The following is a 21,621-nucleotide window of genomic DNA, read 5'->3' as shown; positions in this document are numbered from 1 at the left end:
AGCACAGAACAAATCTACCCCATATGTGGCAACTTTTTCAGGAACTGAATAAGATGGCTACTTTTTCACCTGTTAATCAACTTTTCTCCAGGTTAAACATACCCAAAGGTTTTGGTCTCCTATTTTGTTCCTTTCCTGCAGTATAAGATGGGCTAGAGAGAAGCTGGTGTGTGTGCTTTCGTGTGCTGGGTATTTTTTATGTACCTGATGCAGAAGTTTCCAGAATAAATTACAAACCTGCTCAGTCCTCCTTCCTCACCTCTCTGTTCTTCCTTGTGGGGAAAGGCAAGAACTGACTTAATGCTGCTGCTGCTTCCCCAGCAGGATGGAAGAGAAGCTCTACTTCCTGTTCCAGCTGTGAGGAACCTCTGGCCCTCTATATGTTGCTGAACTACAACTCCCACCATCTCAGCCCATTGGCTATGTTTGCAGAGGCCAGTAGGTCTTATTCCTTTCCTAACCACACCCTAAAGAACATAAGGCAAGAAAGAGAATCCCACAAAAGGTGCATTTTCAAGGTCAGGCATCCCCAACCCGTGGCCCTCCAGATGTTTTGGCCTACAACTCCCATGATCACTAGCTAACAGGACAAGTGGTCAGGGATGATGGGAATTGTAGTCCAAAACATCTGGAGGGCCCAAAGGTTGGGGTGCCTGGTCAAGGTCATATGCTGCAGCTTTTGATTGTTCCCTTCAAACCCCAAACATACGTGGATGGAGCTCAGAGCAAGCCAGTGAGAGACCAAAAGCTGAAGCCACAGTAGAACTAATTCATGCTCTTAGAATTTGTTTCAACTAAGGCTGCCATCTGATTAAAGGAAATATTGGTCCGTGCATCAAATTGGTTTGGACTGAGTGACCAAAACAACACTAATTTGCATAAGACAGTCGGTTTGTTTGGGGTTTTTTTGAGGAGAGAATACTTTTGTTTTTAGATGATGTGTGTATATGTCACAGCCAATGCCATTTCGGAAAAGGCATTCTGAGAGTGAAAGGGGAATGCCTCTAGTAACAGTTTTACGAGTAACTTGTATTTAACAATACTGTAACTTCTAAAAACGTGTGTTTCCCTCATGGATTGGGGATACTTGTTTATAAGGCAGGCATAGGCAAACTCTGCCCTCCAGATGTTTTTGGCCTACAAGTCCCATGATCCCTAGCTAACGGGACCAGTGGTCAGGGATAATGGGAACTGTAGTCCCAAAACATCTGGTGGGCTGAGTTTGCCTATGTCTGTTATAAGGAATCATTAAAATAAGGCTGAAATCCTATACCTACTTACCTTGGTGTAAGTATCCTGGAAATCAATAGGTCTTAGGTCTGAGTACCATGCATAGAGGGATAAGAAACCTTTGGTCCTCTGGAAGTTTCTGAACTACAATCCCCAACAGGTCCTGCAAGCATAGCCAATAGCCTCAGGTGATGCAAGTTGTAGTTCAGCAACAACAGACAGTCCCTGCAACTGATTGTGATGTTGTTGTTGTTTAGTCATGTCTGACTCTTTGTGACCCCCTGGACCAGAGCACGCCAGGCACTTCTGTCTTCCACTTCCTCCCGCAGTTTGGTCAAACTCATGCTGGTAGCTTCGAGAACACTGTCCAACCATCTCGTCCTCTGTCGTCCCCTTCTCCTTGTGCCCTCCATCTTTCCCAACATCAGGGTCTTTTCCAGGGAGTCTTCTCTTCTCATGAGGTGGCCAAAGGATTGGAGCCTCAGCTTCACGATCTGTCCTTCCAGTGAGCACTCAGGGATGATTTCCCTCAGAATGGAGAGGTTTGATCTTCTTGCAGTCCATGGGACTCTCAAGAGTCTCCTCCAGCACCATAATTCAAAAGCATCAATTCTTCGGCGATCGGCAACTGATGTATTACATTGTGAAAACTGTTGTGAGCACACATACAACAGCTACCTGATGTCTTTTTGTGCTATTCCCATCAGGAATCCCACCCAGATCTTAGTTTTAACTGCTTAATGAAATTTTCACATGACAAAACAAGGAAAACAAGCCTTTTCTAGCTGGTTAGCCATCTCCATCTTAAAAATAAGGTTTCCCTCCTGGGTGAGATTGGGGGGGGGTGCCTCTGGGGTGTGTGATGCCTGTAGATTGAGGTTTAAGTGCTTAGATTTAAAGCACACACTTGTTTTACCCTATTTAAAAAGCCAATTTAATTGGTTGACCCAGCCAATAAAATCTTTGGGCAGCCCTAGTTCGAAGTGCTCTTCGGCCATGTTTTTCCCGTCTGCATCCCCATCTGTATGGGGCCTCCAGAACGGGCAAATTGCCAAACCAAACACAACACAACCACTCCTTGTATGGTGGCTTGCAAGGGGCTTGGTTCTATATGCCCGGGGAGTCAGTGTGCACCTGCCGACCCAGCCAGTGCATAGTGGGATGGCGCAAATTGTGCAATCCTGAATTTGATCGAACTCATTCTTGGAGCTGGCAGGGAGAACCCAGGAGGACTCCTAATTCCCACTCGCTGACTGATGGTGAGATCTTAGAGGGTGCTTGAAGGGACTATTTGCTCTGCTGCTCAGAAACAGTGGCTGCTCTAGGAAACAAGACATTTGAGCATCACTGATTTCACTTTCTGTTTCTTAGCATTTGAAAAGAAATGTCAAGACCCTGATGGGACTGGCTTCCTAGAAAGGCACCCCAGGGTCTGACCTATACACTCCCTTCCCAAATACAATCCTTGCCCTGTGGACAGCCGTTAGATGCAGCAAGCAAGGTGTGCTCCCTGTGAAAGGTGTCTTGTGATGGCAGGAGCTGTGTGTGCAAAAAACCAGAAGCATCTACGCGCAGCCTCACTATTGTGGGAAGGCAGTTCCACAGCCTTTCAGGTATGAGGAACTCGCTCTAGAGTAAAGTGATGAGCTCATTCCGCTGCTGATGAGCTGAGCTGGCCATGAGTCAGCAGCATCTGAGGCCATAGGGACATCCACCCCCAGGTTTCTGCTCTGGCTGCCTGGGATTTTCCATTGGCATTAGTTAAAATCCCCTTTGCTGTTTTTCCTACTTGTCTCTCGCTCTCATGATTCAGCTCCCCACTGAAACAGAAAGATGCACTCCGTCCTCTCTTGCAGAGCATCACAGTCTCAAATACCCTCCGACATTTCTCTGATGAAAACAGGGACGTCCTAAGGAAAAGAAGGACATTTTGGAATCCGATCAGAAACTGGGTAGGCTTCTGTAAATCCAGAACTGTCCCTGGAAAATAGGGATACTTGGAGGGTCTGGATTAGTAGCTGGTAAAAGCAGTTGGCAGCTGAGGGGACACAGCTCACAGCAGCTGGATCCGTCCCTCCGCTGGATCAGGCCAAAGACCTACCTAGGCCAACATCCTGTTTTCCACAATGCCTATCTTATAGTAACAATTATGGGAATATCAATCCTTGACGCTCAGGGTGGCCCTCTCCCAAAACGGACGGCAAAATAGATTTTCCATAATTGCATATGTATACAAAGCTAGACACCATTACTATAATTTCAGTAGAGATACTGTACATCTCACCATAGTGTAAAGACTGACCAAGTGACCCGTAAGGCCTGCTCCGACTGCTATCCAGGTGTTCACAGTTGATGGGCAACTTTCAGGGCCCTTTCGGTTTCTTTCCTTTCCGTTGGTTCTTTTATCTTGAAACCAGTTTTGGATTGGACAATGTATCAAAGGATTCCTTCAAGCAAGTCCTCTGTGTAGCATGATACGTGGCTGCCATACTTCTTCACATAGGGCTGGATCTAGACACGTCAAAGAAGCGATTCTATTAAACGCGTTGTATACTCATACAGGGAAATCCAGTAGGGAAAGACAGGACTCCACAGCGCCATCTGGTGTCACAGTGTTATATCGCATATACAACGCATATAAAATGCTTTTTCTTTACCAATCTAGCTGAGTTACAGGACAACAGTCAGTATGTGACCACTGCAGGCACTTCCCTATTCTTCTAACATTTTTACTTAAATAAATGAAAGCTATTTTAGAAGTGGGGAACTTCTTGTTTGTTTGTTTTTTTAAAAAACAATCCATGCCAGTTGGTGTCCAGAAGGGTAATATTTTTCCAAATTCCACCCAGTTCTGCCCTTGTAAAATTCCCCCGGTGGATTTTTCCACATCACTCTCACTCTTACACTTCCTCCCCGTGCCCCCCTCCTTTAAACACACTACTTGGGTTAATTAGCTTATCAGTGCCAGGAATCTGTTTCTTTTGAATGCTTCCCTGCTCCAGGACAGGTGCTAATACAGTGGTACCTCAGGTTAAGAACTTACCGTATTTTTCGCTCTATAACACGCACCCGGCCATAACACGCACGTAGTTTTTAGAGGAGGAAAACAAGAAAAAATATTCTAAATGAAACAGTGGATGTATGATTTTTGTGGTTCATGCTGTGGCCACAGACATGTGATCTGACAGTGAGTTTGGAGTAGCCCAATGCAAAAATCCTGAGGATCCTTTGTAACCACGTTTTAAGTGGGGAGGGAAGGAAAAGCACTCAAGGGACAAGGAGCATGCGTGGGGTGGGAGAAGGATGCTGCTCATAATGAAGAAGAGGGGTATAAGGGGAGAAGGCTCCTCTCCTCTCCCACTTTGCTCCTTTAAAGCAAGCAGGCTCTGCTTTTCTTCCTCCTCCCTGCTCATCCCCGGCTTAGCGAGCTGAAAAACTCTGCTGCTATTTAGCTAGCTGAGTGGGGAGGAGAGAGGGACAGAGAGCCTGCTTGCTTTAAAGGAACCAACTGGACAGGAGCTGCTTATACTTGTGTAAGCGGCTCCTCTCCTCTCCCACTTTGCTCCTTTAAAGAAGCAGGCTCTCTGTCCCTCTCTCCTCCCCACTCAGCGGCTCTTCTCCCGCTTTGCTGTTTCAAAGCGAGCCACGGAGGAGGGAAGGAAGGGGAACCATGGATCCTCTGCTCACAACTGCAGCAGATCCCCCGGCCATCTGTAGGCATTCCCTCCATAACACGCACAGACATTTCCCCTTACTTTCTAGGAGGAAAAAAGTGAGTGTTATGGTGCAAAAAATACGATAATTCGTTCCGGAGGTCCGTACTTAACCTGAAACAGTTCTTAACCTGAGGTACCACTTTAGCTAATGGGGCCTCCCACTGCCGCTGCACGATTTCTGTTCTCCTCCTGAAGCAAAGTTCTTAACCCGAGGTACTATTTCTGGGTTACCGGAGTCTGTAACCTGAAGCGTATGTAACCCGAGGTACCACTGTATGATTGTTTGAGCAATTACCTTCAATCTGCTACTGTAAAATGTTACGGTAAAGGTAAAGGGACCCCTGACAGTTAAGTCCAGTCACGAACGACTCTAGGGTTGCGGCGCTCATCTCACTTTACAGGCCAAGGGAGCTGGCGTTTGTCCACTCCATAGTTTTTCTAGGTCATGTGGCCGGCATGGCTAAGCCACTTCTGGTGCAACAGAACACCGACAGCAGAGCAGTGCACGGAAATGCCGTTTACCTTCCCTATTGATCTACTTGTACTTTTGGGCATGCTTTTGAACTGCTAGGTTGGCAGGAGCTGGGACCGAGCAACGGGAGCTCACCCAGTCGCGGGGATTCGAACCTCCAACCTTTTGACCGGCAAGCCCTAGGTTCAGTGGTTTAGACCACAGCGCCACCCGCATCCCTAAAATGTTAAAGGCATGCTTATTTAACATATATTTAATTATCACAGACTGATTGGAGGTTATGTTTTTGTTCTTTTGCATCTCATTGCCATTCATCTCATTGACATTCATTCATTGCGTAGCATACAATTTATATGGATACACACACAGACACACACCTTAGGAAAGCTGAGGAAGTGGTCATGAGTCTACAAAAGTTGATGCCATAATCCTCATAAACATAACCCTCAGAAGCAAACTTAGTGGTGACACAAGAGAGCCTTTTCTGCTCCAGTATTGTGAAACTCCCTCACAATAAAGGTTAGATTGGCTCCCTCTTTGTTATCCTTTTTTAAAAAAAATAAAAAATTATTTATTTGGTTTTTCAAATTAAGATTTTACCATAAGAAACATACAACATACAACATAAAAACAAGATTCCAAAGAATCTCCTGGACTTCCCTCCTCCCCTTTGTAGGTCCTGTTATTAATCATTTCCTCCTTCATCTTGCATAATAATCCAAATCTTTTTCATCTCCATTATATCCAAAATTCACCATTAAACTACAACTATTATTCAAATCCTACCAATGATTTAAACTGTTTACAATGGTTTTTAAGGTAAATTTCCCCCATTCCCTATTGAAGTTTTGGTCTTCCTGATTTCTGATTCTTCGGGCCATTTTTGCCATTTCGGCATAATCCATCAACTTGATCTGCCATTCTTCTCTGGTCAGGACTGTCCTCTTTCCATCTCTGGTCCAATAATATCTGGGCAGCTGTGGTCGCATACATAGTCTTTTCTGCTCCATTGGGAATTTGGCACCTAAAATAAAGGCTTTGGGGTTTTTTTAAAAAGAAAAAGTTATTTTAAACATTTTTTAAAATTCGTTCTCTCTTTGCTATCCTTCTGCCAGCAGGCCAAAAACCTTTCTGTTCAGATCAGCCATTGAAAACTAAGGTGCAGATGATGCTGATCACTGGGCTGGGTGGCCTTTGGTCAGCAATGCCATAGTCCCATCCTGCATTGGGGATCCTACACGGAGCAGCTGTTTGAACTATGGATGATCTCAAGGGTCACTATCCACTCTAAAATTCACTGGGCTGGATCCAGTTGAATGAATGAAACTCTATTTGCGTCAGCCATCGGCCATAGCAGCAAAAGAACATTGGGATGTACACAGAACAAAATAAAAAGTCAATTATATAAAACACAGTTTAGGGTCATGAATCAGCAATCAAATAGTGGACCTTATTCTGATTGCCCCAGCTAGAAACCTTGCAACCTTTACAGTCATCTGCTCCTCTTGATCTGCCAGGAGAAAAGACACTGTGGCAGAAGAAGAAGAAGAAGAGTTTGGATTTGGTAACCCGCCTTTCACTCCCTTTAAGGAGTCTCAAAGCAGCTAACATTCTCCTTTCCCTTCCTCCCCCACAACAAACACTCTGTGAGATGAATGGGGCTGAGAGACTTCAGAGAAGTGTGACTGGCCCAAGGTCACCCAGCAGCTGCATGTGGAGGAGCGGAGACGCGAACCCGGTTCCCCAGATTACGAGACTATCGCTCTTAACCACTACACCACACTGGCAGTGGTTGGGTGACCCAGAATGGACAATAAGAGAGGGGTGATAATCTCGTTCCTCAGGTCTTTGTAATGAGTGCATGCCAGGAGGATGGAAAATGGAACTTAACTGAACTTAGGTCCCACTGAAATCAATGGAGTAGGTTAGTCATGACTTAGTTTTAGTCCCATTGCTTTCAGTGGGAACTAAAGTTAGCTGGTGAAGTTGATTTAGTTGGTTCCAGTCTAGTGGCTAGAGTCATGGGCACAGCCCAAGGAGACCCGGGTTCAAATGTCTGCTCATTCACAAAGCTCATGAGATTACATCATGCCAGCCTCTCATCCCAATCCATCTCCCAGGATAGAAGGGAATGTGGGGCATGCGTGTTTCTCTTTTGAGGAAGAGTGGGGCTCCAAATGTAACACAAATAGTCATAAAGAAACTGTGCCTGTTTTCAAGAAAACGTGACTAGCTAGGTATTTATCAGTGACTCTTACACTGTGACTCAGCAGAGAACAGGAACTGGTTTTTTGCTGCTTCAAAACCAAAAACTCTAGCCACAAGTTATAAAAATAATCATTATACACCTACAAGAGATGATTACAGCAAATCAACCTCCTCTGCGCTTATCATGTAAAAAAGGGTTGTTTGTTAACAGCAGCCATCTCCAGGCCATAGGCTAAAACCATGAAAAAATATTATTATTATTTAGTGAATTTGTGTACCTCTCTTCATCTGAAGATCACAGAGCCGTTTACAACATAAAAATACAAAATGATAACATGCTCCCACAAACACATTTAAAAGGACATACCGGTATATAGTTTAATTAGGCAAAGGCCTGGTTATAGAGAAACGTTTTCACCTGGTGCTTAAATATATGTAATGAAGGCTCCAGGCAAGCCTCCCTGTGGAGAGCATTCCACTGGAAGCCACCACAGAAAAGGCCCGTTCTCATGTTGCCACTCCTCAGCTGCAATTTGCCTTACACTGGGAGAAGCTCCCACTGGCAATAATGGAAGCCTCACTTCTGGAGCAAACAGCAGCTTCAAGGGGGCAAATATTGTTGGGACTGCAGTGGGAACGAAAAGGCATAAACCAGGGGTCAGCAAACTTTTTCAGCAGGGGGCTGGTCCACTGTCCCTCAGACCTTGGGGGCGGACGGCGGACTATATTTTGAAAAAAAGAAAAGAACGAATTCCTATGCCCCACAAATAACCCAGAGATGCATTTTAAATAAAAGGACACATTCTACTCATGTAAAATCACGCTGAATCCCAGACTGTCTGCGGGTCAGATTTAGAAGGTGATTGGGCCGGATCCAGCCCCCTGGCCTTAGTTTGCCTACCCATGGCATAAACCTGCCCACCCTGATTAAAAACTATCCCACTCTACCCCTGGTAGCAGCTGTAAAATACAAATGTAAATTCAAGTGACACATTTATTGTCACATGGAGACTGGTTCTCAGCCAGCTGCTACAAGTGGTGTAGTTGGGGGTACTGTTGTTGCAATTGCTTGAGACATTTAATCCGCTTGCAGAGATAAATACCGTAACCTGGCCTCTGGGGGTAGGAATCTCAACATGCAGTCCGCCATCCAATTTGGAACCATACCAGACCTTGCTTAGCTTTGCAAATGAGCTAGAAGTTTTGTTGCTGCACCACTTGTCTTTACAATGTAACAGAATACTTTTGAGAAACACAAATCCAATACTCTGCATGCTTATTCACAAACAAGTTCCTCTTGTGGAATTCATTTGCTGTCAGGCATGCCAACTCTAGGAGCTGAGGAGTCTTAGGCCCTCTCAATATTTGCATGATGTCGCAGAAGTCTGCACCAGCCTAGACAGCATCGGGGGATGTGTGTGTGATGTCATGTGCTGCGTGTGTGATGTCATATGTATGCAATGCACACCGGGAGCCTCCCCAATCTTGGGGGCAACCGAGCACCTCTAGTTGCTGTTGATTTGATGTGAAATTTGCCTGATCCACACTTACCAGACTCATATGTAGACTGAAATATAGTTATCCTTTAAAATTTGTGTTTTACTGCACATTTCAAAAAAGTACCAACATGTATTTAAAATGCTTATAGGGTAAACTTTTTCTTTTTCTTTTTAGAAATGGACACATTGCCACAAAATATATATTTAAAAACACATATATATTTAAATGTGATTTTGGTGATTAATATTGAATCAGATTTTCAGATTATTGCAGAGTCAGGACAGAACAGACATAGACTGGGAACAGACTGATCCATCCATCTCTAGGCTTACTGCCAACCAGAGCTGTGTACACATTCCTGGCTTAAAATGCAGCAAGGTCGTTTGATTTTGCTGTGTTTTGAATCACATATGCATGCTGTTGTACACATGGGTATGGTTGAATTTGTTTCCAAGCCACCTGCTATCTGCTCACACTAGTCGGCAGAGAGGGGCTGTGGTTGTCTTCCCGTGGTTTACTTTTTCAAACCAGATCAAAGGTGGTTTGAACACATCCAAATGCAGCATTTTTCAACAAATGACAAGATATGTGTGGATAGTGGCTAATGTGTGTACATGGCTTCACATACCAGTGATGGGAGTGCATTGGATGCAGAGTAAACTGGAGTGTGTACATGGCCAAAGTGTGCCTGGGGTTGCAGCCTGAATGACAGAACCTCTTGAGATGTGTGCAAAATATGTGAGGTATATGGCAGAGATTTATTATTATTTTTAAATAAGGCACACATAGTGAGTAGCTCAGAAATGGACCATGTGGTGAATTTGGATGTTTGGACAGGAGCAAGTTAAGGGAGCCAGGACAGGACTACAACCACTTGCTGCCTTAAAAGTAATCCTAGTACAGTTGCCTTCATTTTGCTAGAGAAGTTGGCCGAATGCTCTCAGTAGCTAGCCTTCTGAATACTCTCCCCCCAACCACCTAAACTAGACGCTGATGGGGAGAGAGAGACACTGAATGAGAATAGAATTTGCATACAAGGGAAGACGTGCTTTGATTCTTCAGAGTTCCTATAAGTCAACTTCCCGGCCCTGTTTTTCTCACGGGACGAACGTACTTCTTTCCGTTGTGGCCAGAACACCCACGTTTGTACACCAAGTCTTGGTCTGTGAGCAAATGTTTGGATTTCTGCATTTGCAACATTTGCAACACTCTTTTATGTAAATGCATTTGCAGAACTTTGGGACTTCTCCAGCAAAGGGGGGCTGGACCTCAGTGTCTGGGCTGAACAATGGGGGTGGAGACGCTCCTTCAGGTATACTGGGCCGAGGCCATGTAGGGCTTTAAAGGGGTCAGCGCCAACACTTTGAACTGTGCTCGGAAACGTACTGGGAGCCAATGTAGGTCTTTCAAGCTCCCACTCACCCGTCTGGCTGCCGCATTCTGGATTAGTAGTAGTTTCTGGGTCACCTTCAAAGGTAGCCCCATGTAGAGGATAACTTAATAAACGGATTAGACAAATTCATGAAGGACAAGGCTATCCATTACCACTAGTCTTTTGCTATTAGACCCTTGATATGAATACTTTTAGCACCCACCCTCAGGGGCAGCCTGCCCTGTTTCACTGCTGAAGCCCACCCACCCCGCCTGAGCCTCTCTTACCCGGGTTGCATGGTACCACCGCATGGGATTGTGCCACCCAAAGCAGCCTTCTCACTGTGCCTTGTGGCAGGCCAGCCTTGCACACCCCTATCATTGTGATTGTAATTTGTCTTTAACTGATTTTAATGCAGTGGTACCTCGGGTTAGGGACGCGGGTGGTGCTGTGGGTTAAACCACAGAGCCTAGGACTTGCCGATCAGAAGGTCGGCGGTTCAAATCCCCACGACGCGGTGCTGCTCTTGCCAACCTAGCAGTTCGAAAGCATGTCAAAGTGCAAGTAGATAAATAGGTACCGCTCTGGTGGGAAGGTAAACGGCGTTTCCATGCGCTGCTCTGGTTCGCCAGAAGCGGCTTAGTCATGCTGGCCACATGTACGCCAGCTCCCTCAGCCAATAAAGCGAGATGAGCACGCAACCCCAGAGTCGGCCACGACTGGACCTAATGGTCAGGGGTCCCTTTACCTTTACCTTGGGTTACAGACGCTTCATGTTACAGACGCTTCAGGTTACAGACTCCGCTAACCCAGAAATAGTACCTCGGGTTAAGAACTTTGCTTCAGGATGAGAACAGAAATCATGCGGCGGCAGTGGGAGGCCCCATTAGTTAAAGTGGTACCTCAGGTTAAGAACAGTTTCAGGTTAAGGATGGACCTCCAGAACAAATTAAGTTCTTAACCCGAGGTACCACAGTATCGCATTTCAATTGGTTGCAACCTACTGTGGAACCTTAGGGTGACAGGGCTGGGCGATATCTGGTTTTTAACATTGTGATATATCACCAGCTAAACATCGCAATATACTGATATATAATGATTTCTGAAATAAGGATGGAGCTATGTAGAGGCATTTGTTGGCTTTACAGTTTTTCTCGCATTGGGATTTTTGCATAGCAGACGGGCACACCATGATTCGTAATGTATTGCCAGGTCAAAAAAAGTATGAAACCGATATCACGACATGGACTTCAAACTGGTTTTGAATGATATGTGGCCCAGCTTTAGCACACATTATGATTTGCTATATATTGCCAGGTAAAAAATCATGAAACCAATATCATGATACAGACTTCAAACTGGTTTTGGTCAATATATCGATATATCACCCAGCCCTAGTGATGAGTGGGTAATAAATCAAAATAGCAACAATAATAGTAATTACCTCCATTATCAATACCATGCCTCCGAAAAGCAATTGACAGAGGGCTATTGCACACACGTCCTGCTAATGATCTGATTAGCCACTGTGGGAAAAGAAGTTAGGCCTTTGGTCTGATCAAGCAGAACTCTTATTAGTCAGAGTAGACAGCACTGGGTACATGTACCAATGGCTGACCTCGCTGTCAAGCAGCCATCTTGAAGCCACTCCTGTGCCCTGCCTCACTCTTGTTCCTGGAAGACCAAGGAGAAGGAGGTGGCTGCTTGGTTACTGAATAGGAGCAGGAGGCCAATGATAGGGGGAATGTTGTCGCCTTATTATCTCATGCAAAATGGTTGTCAGCTGTCCAGGTGCTATCCCTGGAACCATAACCCCCACATAAGCGGAGAGTCACCTGTATAGTAAACTCCCTGACAACAGTGAAATGTGCAATACTAAGGCAGACCTTTGTCAAACAGAGATGGGCAAAGGTTTGCCAATGAGGGCAGCGTATTCAATGTAACATGCAGAGCTAGCATTTAGGGATGACTTTCTATTCCCTTATTCCAAATACTGCGGTGTATTTTATGATGAGGCGATTTTTAATAGTGTTCTCTGCTTGGATTTTGCTGTGAGGAGGGTGAGAAACATCAACAGAGACCAGAAATTGAGTACGTTGGTAGCATTGGAAAAGCCCCAGGCTGAATGAGAGGGTTCCCCAAGATGAGAGGGCATCCTGTGTCACATGGTCAGCTGAAGAAATCCTCTTTTCAAGCGGTTTCTTCCCCCCCCCCCCAAGAAAAGAGGAAGCTGAGCAAGCACCCTGGCCGCTCCATTCCCTTGCTACTCCCTCCCCCCGAAACTACAGCAGAGAGAAACTACAGTAGAGGTGAAAGACGCAGTTCCAGAAATCAGACTGTTTCGCCTCTTTGAAAAGAGCACCCTTTGTAATCTTGGACATTACAGGTCCAAATGAAAATGAAAGCCGGTGGACATAAAAAGGCCCCCAAGATGGGCTGTAGGATCAAACATTGCCTTCTTGGACAGACAGGCAGATACCCCACTAATCAGAGATTCTCAAGATGCGTCTGTGTGGTAAGAAATGAGAAATTATTTGTGATATTTCTTTATATTTCTAGCTTTTCCTTGCTTCAGTCCTGAAGATAGTCCAGGACGAGGTTTATTGGGGCACTGTGTACTGCAGGCAAGGGATGAGACACTTAGGCTGGCTGTGTCAATGGCAAGAAGAGGCTTTCCAGGGCCGGCTCTAGCATTAGCTAGGGTGAGGCAAAGCAGCTCAGGTGGCAGGTTTTATAGTACTACTAACGGAGAAGCCTCCACTTTGAGACCTTTTGCCATGGAGCCTGAAGGCAAATGGCTATGTAACTTGGATGTGGGTCACAGCCACACCATGCCTTTAAAGCAGTTTCGTACCACTTTGACTATCATGTATTCTCCAAAGAATCTTGGGGAACTGTAAGTTTGTTAAGAATTCTGGACACTATAGCTCTGTGAAGGGTAAATTACAGTTCTCAAGATTCTTGGGGGAAGCCATGACTCTTAAAGCAGCACTAATGTGCTTTAAATGGCTAGTGTGTGGCCGTCTTAAGCAAATTTGAGTTTGGCTCCCCTTTGGGTGCGAAACTGCTGGAGAGGTGTTCATGAATATCAATTCTCAAGTTTCATGGTAGAGAAGGAAGGGGGCATAAGCAGTCATAACAAAACAAACGGCTTATATTTTACTCTGGAACAGAGGTTCCTAAAGTGGATAGTATTATCTGGGGTGCTAAGAGACAAAGGGACAGCAGGGGGATGCTGGAGGTGTGAGGGGAGCAGGTGACACTGTGGCCTAAACCACTGACCCTTTTGGGTCGAATCTGTGCAACGTGGTGAGCTCCCATTGCTCTGTCCCAGCTCTTGCCAACCTAGCCGTTCAAAAGCATACCAATGCAAGTAGATAAACAAGTACCATTGTGGCAGGAGGGTAAATGGTGTTTTCATGTGCTCTGGCACCCATCACGGTGCCCCGTTGCACCAAAAGGGGTTTGGTCATGCTGGCCACATGACCCTGAAAGCTGTCTTAGGACAGACGCTGGCTCCCTCAGCCTGAAAGCAAGATAAGCGCTACAACCCCATTGTCGCCTTTGACTGGATTTAACCATCCAGGGGTCCTTTACCATTACCGTTACTTTGCTGGAGGTGTAACTTACTGTGAAGCTTTGAAAAGCTGGTATCACTGGATCAAGCTCATCAGTTTTGTTGAATTAATTACATGAAATAGTTCTGACTGGATTTTGAATAAATGTGTAATCGTTTGTTACCGTTCTGAATTTTATTGTGTTATGATCTTCCTTAGTGGGCCAAGCAAAGCACTTATTTTGAATGATGCTTTTTATAGGGTAGGGGGCAGTGGGGAGGAGTTTATGGAAGTAAGGAGGGTTCCTCAAAAAAGTTTAGGAACTACTGCTCTGAGGGATGAGGGGAGGGCTATTTGTAGGATAGCCATGTGTGTCCTACTTCACAGTCCTCTATTTTGAAGAGCTGTCAGACAGTCCTCTGTTTGAAGGTATTTGTGCTGGTCCAGGGGGGAGGTTACCGTGGGGCGAGGTCCAGGACCTGAGTCGAGGGTCGGCAGACAGTCCTCCACGGGCGAAGCAGGGTCCACAGCGAGGAGCTGGGCAAGGACAGGAACTCTGGGGGAACCGGACTGGGTGCTGGCCGAAACAGCTCTTCAGTGACGTTGCTCCTGCAACCTGGGACCGGGCTGACTGGCCTTTATCTTCTCTGAGGCCTCTCCTGGCCTTAAGGCGAGCACTCCTCCTGGGAGAAACCAGTTCCCTCCGCCTCTCTGCCCTGAGCCTCTGCAGTTCAGGAGAGGCTGAAGGGTTACTGGACCCAGGGGGAGACTCACCTGTAGGCACTGAGTCCTCAACCACCTCCGGAGCCAGAGTGGATTCACCTGGTGCCTGCTCCTGAGGATCCGGCACAGGTGCAGGCGCTTCAGAATCAAGGCCCTGCCCCAGTTCAGCCGGCCCTGGAGGCGGGGACTCCTGTGCAGGCTGGGATTCCTCCGGTTCAGCCTCTGAATCGGATTCCCAGGCCATCACAGTATTCCATATTTGAAGACTGTCCAGCCTAAGTCCAGTTCTGTAACTATACATATAAATTACCATATGCAAATGTTAAGCAAATTGGTGTCACCTTTCACCCCTTTATTTTTGGCAATGCATTACTGGCCACCCCAGGCATTTGGATTTTCTACTTTAAGTACCAACATGCCCTGGACCACTTCTAGACACCTTTGTTGATGGATTCAATACACTGTAGTCCAGGTTTGGGAATCCTGTGGCCCCTCAGATCTTGCTGGACTACAACTCCATCATCTCTGACCGTTGGCCAAAGGTTCCCCACCTGTACTCTAAAGGAGCCTGGGACGCTGTTCTATTTTGACTTGGAAACAAATCTCTGAGGTTGTTTAGGTCTGAGGGATCAATGGCTCGCCATTCCATGCTTTCCCTTACTGGTAAACATAACCTCCAAATCTACTGAAAAAACTTCAAAGTGGCCAGCGAAATTCCCCTCAGATGGGTTTCCCCTCTCCAGATGGTGAGGTCACGCTGTGTGACAGGCCTGCAAACCAAATTTGGGAGCACGTGTGTTTGCTAAGGTCCTGTGACAGGAATCGTAGGAACCAAAATGGTGTTGTTTTAATCAGTGGTGCTGTTGGGTAATTTTTGACTCTGGGTTGAATGGTTGAGTGGGGCAGGACTCTTTCGATGGTACTGCTGTGTATTCAAAACATGGTAAGCCGCACTGCATTTGTAGACTTTCCTGCTCATTCTGCATTTGTAGACTTTCCTGGCTCTAGATATCTGCCTCAAATTTGTACCTTGATGGTACCACCCATTGCTCCCTATGGACAAACTGAGGCTTATCCCACCACAACCCTAGCTCTGAATTCTTGTCCCAAGATCAACAGGTATCCAGCTCAACAAATTTGCTGCCTTTCCCATGTAATGGCACCACCTTTCCCTTCTCCCCACAACTGTCTAGGTGCAACACTCCTTCTCCAAGCTGTCCTCAATGTTGACCTTTTCATTGCTGCAACCACGGCTGGGCTTCAGGAAGAGAATGGCTCCAGTCTCATCCCACAGTGGCGGCTGACTCTGCAGAAAGAATTTGGCATTAGCTTAAGACACTCCCGGCAACTTCTCTGCAAAATACAGAATATTTCACGTCGCTTCGTAAGTCTACTCATCTTTCTAACTCCTCTGCACACACAGTGTGACGGGCCTTGAGACAGGAACTGGCTGGTTTCTGGAAGGGAAAGCTAACAGCTTCTTAGTTCATTAGTTCTTTTCCCTTTCACTGTTTATCCAGTTAATCATGCAATGGTTGATGGGGATATCGGAAGGTTCTGACACATGAATAGTAGTGGAAAACTGAAAACTTGGAAAATTCTGTGTCCTTAGTTATTGCTGATGGGATCAAACAGTAATCAATCTGTGATCTATGAAGGCACAGTACAAAATTAGAAACTTTATGAGCAATAGTTAAATTTATTTTGGGTAGTTCCTGCTAACATTATAATGGAATAATTTTTTACACCTCTCAGCAAATTTGGAGGAAAAGTTGAACTAACATAATAAATAAATTTGAATAACTTGCTTCTGTCCCTTCCTCCATCTCAAGTAAGGTATATTTCTTAAGGCACATTTGCATCAGCTGGTTGAAAAGTTGGCAACCCCACCTAGAGTCTTGGTGTTTTCTTTCTTTCTTTCCAGCTCTCTGAACGTCTGTCTGGAGTGCAGCCCACTTCTGTACGAAGCTCAGGGCAGCTTCCCTCAGTCAGCCTTGATCTCTACACGTGGCTTTCTCTTCCAGTAAGAATAATTATTTATTTGAAAAATTCCTATCCCGCTTTTCATGCCCTCAGAGTATGGCTTAAAATGATGATAGAAAGCAAGTAACAACATAAATTGTGTTTAACAACATTGTCAGTCTCTACAAGAGGAGGTAAAAGCCCCTGTGAACTACTCAATGCCACCAAAAGCCTGATAAAGCAAACAAAATGTTTTGCTACCTGGTGCCTAAAAGATATGAAATGTTGGCTTTGGGTGAGCTGATAAGGAGAGGGAATTCCGTCACTGAGGTGTCACCATTGAAAAGGCCCTCTCCCTCCAGGAGCCACTGACCTTGCCTCTGAAGGTGAGGTCACCTGGAGGCAGATTCGCGGTCGTGGCTTCCCCCACAGAATCTTGGAAAGTAATGTTACAGGGAACCAGGCAGGGGGCCTTCTCGGTAGTGGCACCCACCCTGTGGAATACCTTCCCATCAGAGGGAAAACAAATAAACAAATGTATAGCTTTCTGAAGACATCTGAAGGCAGTGCTGTATCAAGAAGTTTTTATTGCTTGATGTTTAGTTGTGTTTTTATATTATGATGGATGCTGCCCAGAGTGGCTGGACAACTCAGTCAGATGGGCAGGGTATAAATAATGTTGTTGTTGTTGATCAACTTGAGTGGGGGCAATATATTGTATTTTTCGCACCATAGGACGCACTTTTCCCCTCCTAAAAAGCAAGGGAAAATGTGTGTGCGTCCTATGGAGCAAATGCAGGGGGGAGGCAGGCGGGAAAAGCCCTCAAGAGCCGCACACAAGCTTTGTGCGCTCTTGCGGGCTTTTCTCCAGGAGGGAGAAGGGACTGACTGGCCGCATCAATCCCTTCTCCCTCCTGGGGGAAAAGCCCCCAAGAGCGGCGCCCTCTTTAAAGGCTGTGCGGCTCCTGCAGGCTTTTCTACGAGGTGGGGGAATCCCCCCGCCTCCCAGAAAAGCCAGGAGAAGCCGCGCAGCCCCTTTAAAGAGCGCACGGCTTCTGCGGGAGGTGGGGGAAGCTGCAGCGGATTCCCTCCTCCCGGGCTCCCTTTGAAGCGGCAATGTGGGAGGGGAGCAGCTTACACTCGTGTAAGCAGCTCCTCTCCCACTTTCCTGCTTCAAAGCAACTACGGAGGAGGGAAGGAAGGGGACCATGGATCCTCTGCTGGCAAATGCAGCAGATTCCCTCCTCCTGGGCTCCCTTTGAAGCAGCAAAGTGGGAGGGGAGCAGCTTACACTTGTGTAAGCAGCTCCTCTCCTACTTTCCTGCTTCAAAGCAATCATGGAGGAGGGAAGGAAAGGGACCATGGATCCTCCACTGCTTGCGGCTGCAGCAGATTCCCTCTTCCTGGGCTCCCTTTGAAGCGGCAAAGTGGGAGGGGAGCAGCTTACACTCATGTAAGCAGCTCCTCTCCCACTTTCCTGCTTCAAAGTGGAGGGAATCCACTGCAGTTGCGAGCAGAGGATCCATGGCTCCGCTTCCTTCCCTCGAAGCAGGGTGCGGGGGTGCAGGAGGGAAAGAGGGCAGGAAATAGATGCCTGGCAGGAAGACACAACCACACTTTGACCACTGAAAGTCCACCCCAGCCTCCCCAGATTTCCACTGAGACGGCCAGGCTAATGTCGATGGCCATAGCTCAGGCTCAGCATTATTAACTGGACTTAGATAAGCCATGGTTCCCCTTCTTACCCTCCTCTGAGGCTCGATTTAAAGCAGCAAAGCGGACAGGAGCCGCCCGCTTTGCTCCTTTAGTTTAGTGCAACATTTGATTCAGAATATTTTTTTTCCGTATTTTCCTCCTCTAAAAACTAGGTGCGCCCTATGGTCAGGTGCGCCCTATGGAGCGAAAAATACGGTAGATTGGGGAACTGGTGTTAGGAAGAAGGTTAAACACCCTTACCCTAAGTTATCTCCTTGACCAAATTAATTAGCCTCCTCTTTCTGTAGGCTGCAATTTGTTATTTGTTTTGAACTAGGCTATCCATTATCAGTTTCCCAGATTAACATGTAGTTTGGGCCTTAACCAATGATTAGTATTTTGGATGAGCAGTTTTGGCAGAGCTTTGGGACACTCCATAGCTGCCTGCTTTCGCCAGGGTTTCTTTCCACATCTCAAGGGCAGGGAGGGAAGAGGCAGGGCACCTGGGTGCTCTTGACTGGTTTGATTCCTAATCCTGCCATTTTCCCAGGATGCCAAGCGCCTGGCCTACATGTCCAAGATGCTGCCATTTTATCAGGGTTTGGCACAACAGCTGAGGGACCACGAGGCCACCAAAGAAGACTCTAAATTCCTATCTAACTTTGAAGACATCAGTCTTTCCCTCCGAGACCTGGACCATCATGTGAGTTATCAGGTAGGTCTTCCTGCCTTTTGGGACACAGCTCAGTGGGGCAAAGGCATCCTTTATCTTTTGTGCTGTTTTAACACCTTTCCTTGATTCTCCCTGTAGATTTTGCTTTGGGGCCTTCCGATTGAAAGCGAGCCTGAGCCAACACTCAAGCCCCTTCGAATTCTTCAGCACCGGAGTTGGTGGAGGAATCGCCAGGAAGTATATGTCATCTTGCGCTCCCTCAACAGTTTCCTGTGCCGGGTCACAAGGGAATTCTCGCTGCTGAGGACTCGGGTGGCTAAAGACACTTCCTTTCCCAAGGCTTTCAAATCTACACCACCCCCAGCCTAGATCCCCAATCCGCTGTCAGAGAATGCTGGCATCCTGGCATCTAGACCTCAACACCTCCCCTACTGTAATTTATGGATTTACCAATTGGTTATCTTAAAATATTTAATTTATAAGTATTTATTTTTTTCTAACTGTTTATATTTTGTATTTTTAACTTATTTTTTTCAATAAAACCAACACTGCTGTGACCATTTATGGAAACTGTTGTTTCAGTTCAGCAAAGGCGCTTTTCTTGGGAAAGAGATAAGAAAGAGTGAAAGAGAAAGCAAAGCTAGGAATGTTTGACAGGCAATTCTAAACCTGCCTTAGGCAGCCGGCTTTCTGCTGATCTGGGCAGCATATGCACCGCACTTTTAAATCACATGGTGGCTTCTCTGCAAAGAATACTGTGCCTCCTTGCCACAGCCGCTCTGGGTGCATGTGGCTGCAGCGGGGGGGGGGGGCTGAGGATGGGGGGCGGGGCGAATGCAGCAGTGGAGGAGCAGGAGGAAGTGGCGAGCTCCCAACAGTGCAAGGAACAGGAGCGGGTGGCAGGGAAAGATTCTTGTCTGAAAGTCCGAAGAGGCACTGACAAACAATATAACTCAGTTGGTTAGAGCACGGTGCTGATGATGCCAAGGTTGCAGGTTCGATCCCCAGCTGCATAGGAGGTAGGACTAGATCAGGGGTAAAAGGTAAAGGGACCCCTGACCATTAGGTCCAGTCACGGACGACTCTGGGGTTGCGGCGCTCATCTCGCTTTAGTGGCTGAGGGAGCCGGCGTTTGTCCGCAGACAGCTTCCGGGTCATGTGGCCAGCGTGACAGAGCCGCTTCTGGCGAACCAGAGCAGCGTACGGAAACGCTGTTTACCTTCCCGCCGGAGCGGTACCTATTTATCTACTTGCCCTTTGACATGCTTTCGAACTGCTAGGTTGGCAGGAAGATCAGGGGTAGTCAACCTTTTTATACCTACTGCCCACTAATACATCTTTCTTGATGGTAAAATTTCCTTACTGCCCACCAGTGCCCGATGGAAGGAGGATTCAGCTTGTGCCATAGAACTCCCTACCACCCACCTAGAATCCTGAAACGCCCACTAGTGGGTGGTAGGGACCAGGTTGACAACCCCTGGACTAGATGATCCCCCTGGTCCCGTCCAACTCTACTGTATGATTCTATGAATATAGACATCTAGATGGACCAAATGCTCTGCCTCATGATTAACGTTAGGCACTGTTATAAGAATTCTAAGGCCTCAAATATAGAGCAAATGTTCATAAATGTACAAAGCAAACACATACGTAAGTATATAAACCACGTGTCTGAAATAGTACAGGAGAGCAATCCTGAAGCCATTTTGACTCTCTCCAAATTGACCTCAAATATTTCTCTGCAAGGAGGAAGGAAATGGGAAAAGCTTTCCAAATGTCTTTGAACTGTAGGGGGCTTACACCTCCCTGTAAATACAGTTTGGCAAGCATCTGTTAAGCTGAGTAAACCATCAATATGTGTAAGAGATTCAAGAAGTAAAGTACCATACTCTGGGCAATCTCCCCCTATTTTCTTAATTTTGAGCCCCCCAAAATAGGGGGTGTCATATACATGTGGGTGTGTTATACACAGAAAAATATGGTATTTACCATCTCAAAGGAATGACCAGGCTACCCAGAAAATGCAGTCAAGTAAGGCATTATCAGGTATCCTGGCAGACAGGAGAGAAGCAACACTCTCAGAATTCTGCTGGAGTCCGCCTCCTATGTGATGTATGTATGGGGTTTTTTTGGGGGGGGGTATTGGGTTACAGGGTGGGCAATTTCAAAAGTCTTTATAGGGGCTTGTGCACCATTATTCTGGGTATCTCCTACCTCCTTGTAGGGAGGAGAGGGAACTCTGTTGCAACCGAAAAATAAAGATCTGTCTTGCTTTCTATGGATCTTGCCTCCATCCATTCATCTAACTGATCATGGACTTACGGGACTCAGTCCCTTGGGGAGCTGGGCAGCAAAAACCAACCCCCCTATATATTTTTTCTATAACAGCACCCTCACTATAGTATTTTAGAGGTTTCCCAAAACTTTCTTCATTTTAACAAGTCTATCCTGATTATGTAATTAAATATTTGTTTTAAATTTTGCTCATCTTCTCTGCATATTGTTGATAATTA

The 21,621-nt window shown here is 46.2% G+C and overlaps 1 protein-coding gene and 1 long non-coding RNA gene across 3 annotated transcripts; one reads left to right on the top strand and one right to left on the bottom strand.

The window, feature by feature from the left end:
* Positions 1 to 6,036: 6,036 nt before the first annotated feature.
* Positions 6,037 to 12,035, bottom strand: LOC310691873. The gene is made up of 3 exons (XR_014518592.1): positions 11,943 to 12,035; positions 7,771 to 7,858; positions 6,037 to 6,454 (listed from the first exon to the last, which is right to left on the bottom strand). It is a non-coding gene; the product is annotated as an uncharacterized lncRNA (long non-coding RNA).
* Positions 12,036 to 12,873: 838 nt separating this feature from the next.
* On the top strand, positions 12,874 to 19,645 carry IL27 (interleukin 27). 2 transcript variants are annotated; one of them, XM_083472059.1, is made up of 5 exons: positions 12,874 to 13,013; positions 15,972 to 16,162; positions 16,703 to 16,801; positions 18,986 to 19,138; positions 19,247 to 19,645. In XM_083472059.1, the coding sequence occupies exons 1-5, from the start codon at positions 13,001 to 13,003 to the stop codon at positions 19,475 to 19,477; spliced, it is 687 nt and encodes a 228-aa protein (XP_083328185.1). In that variant the 5' UTR covers positions 12,874 to 13,000; the 3' UTR covers positions 19,478 to 19,645. The 2 variants fall into 2 exon arrangements, with proteins under 2 accessions (XP_083328185.1, XP_083328184.1); XM_083472058.1 differs by having other exon boundaries at positions 18,986 to 19,150.
* Positions 19,646 to 21,621: the final 1,976 nt, after the last annotated feature.

This window comes from Podarcis liolepis (assembly GCF_965112155.1).
Source record: "Podarcis liolepis genome assembly, chromosome: 13".
In the NCBI taxonomy this organism is placed as follows: Eukaryota; Metazoa; Chordata; class Lepidosauria; order Squamata; family Lacertidae; genus Podarcis; species Podarcis liolepis.
This window is presented reverse-complemented; position numbering and strand designations above follow the sequence as displayed.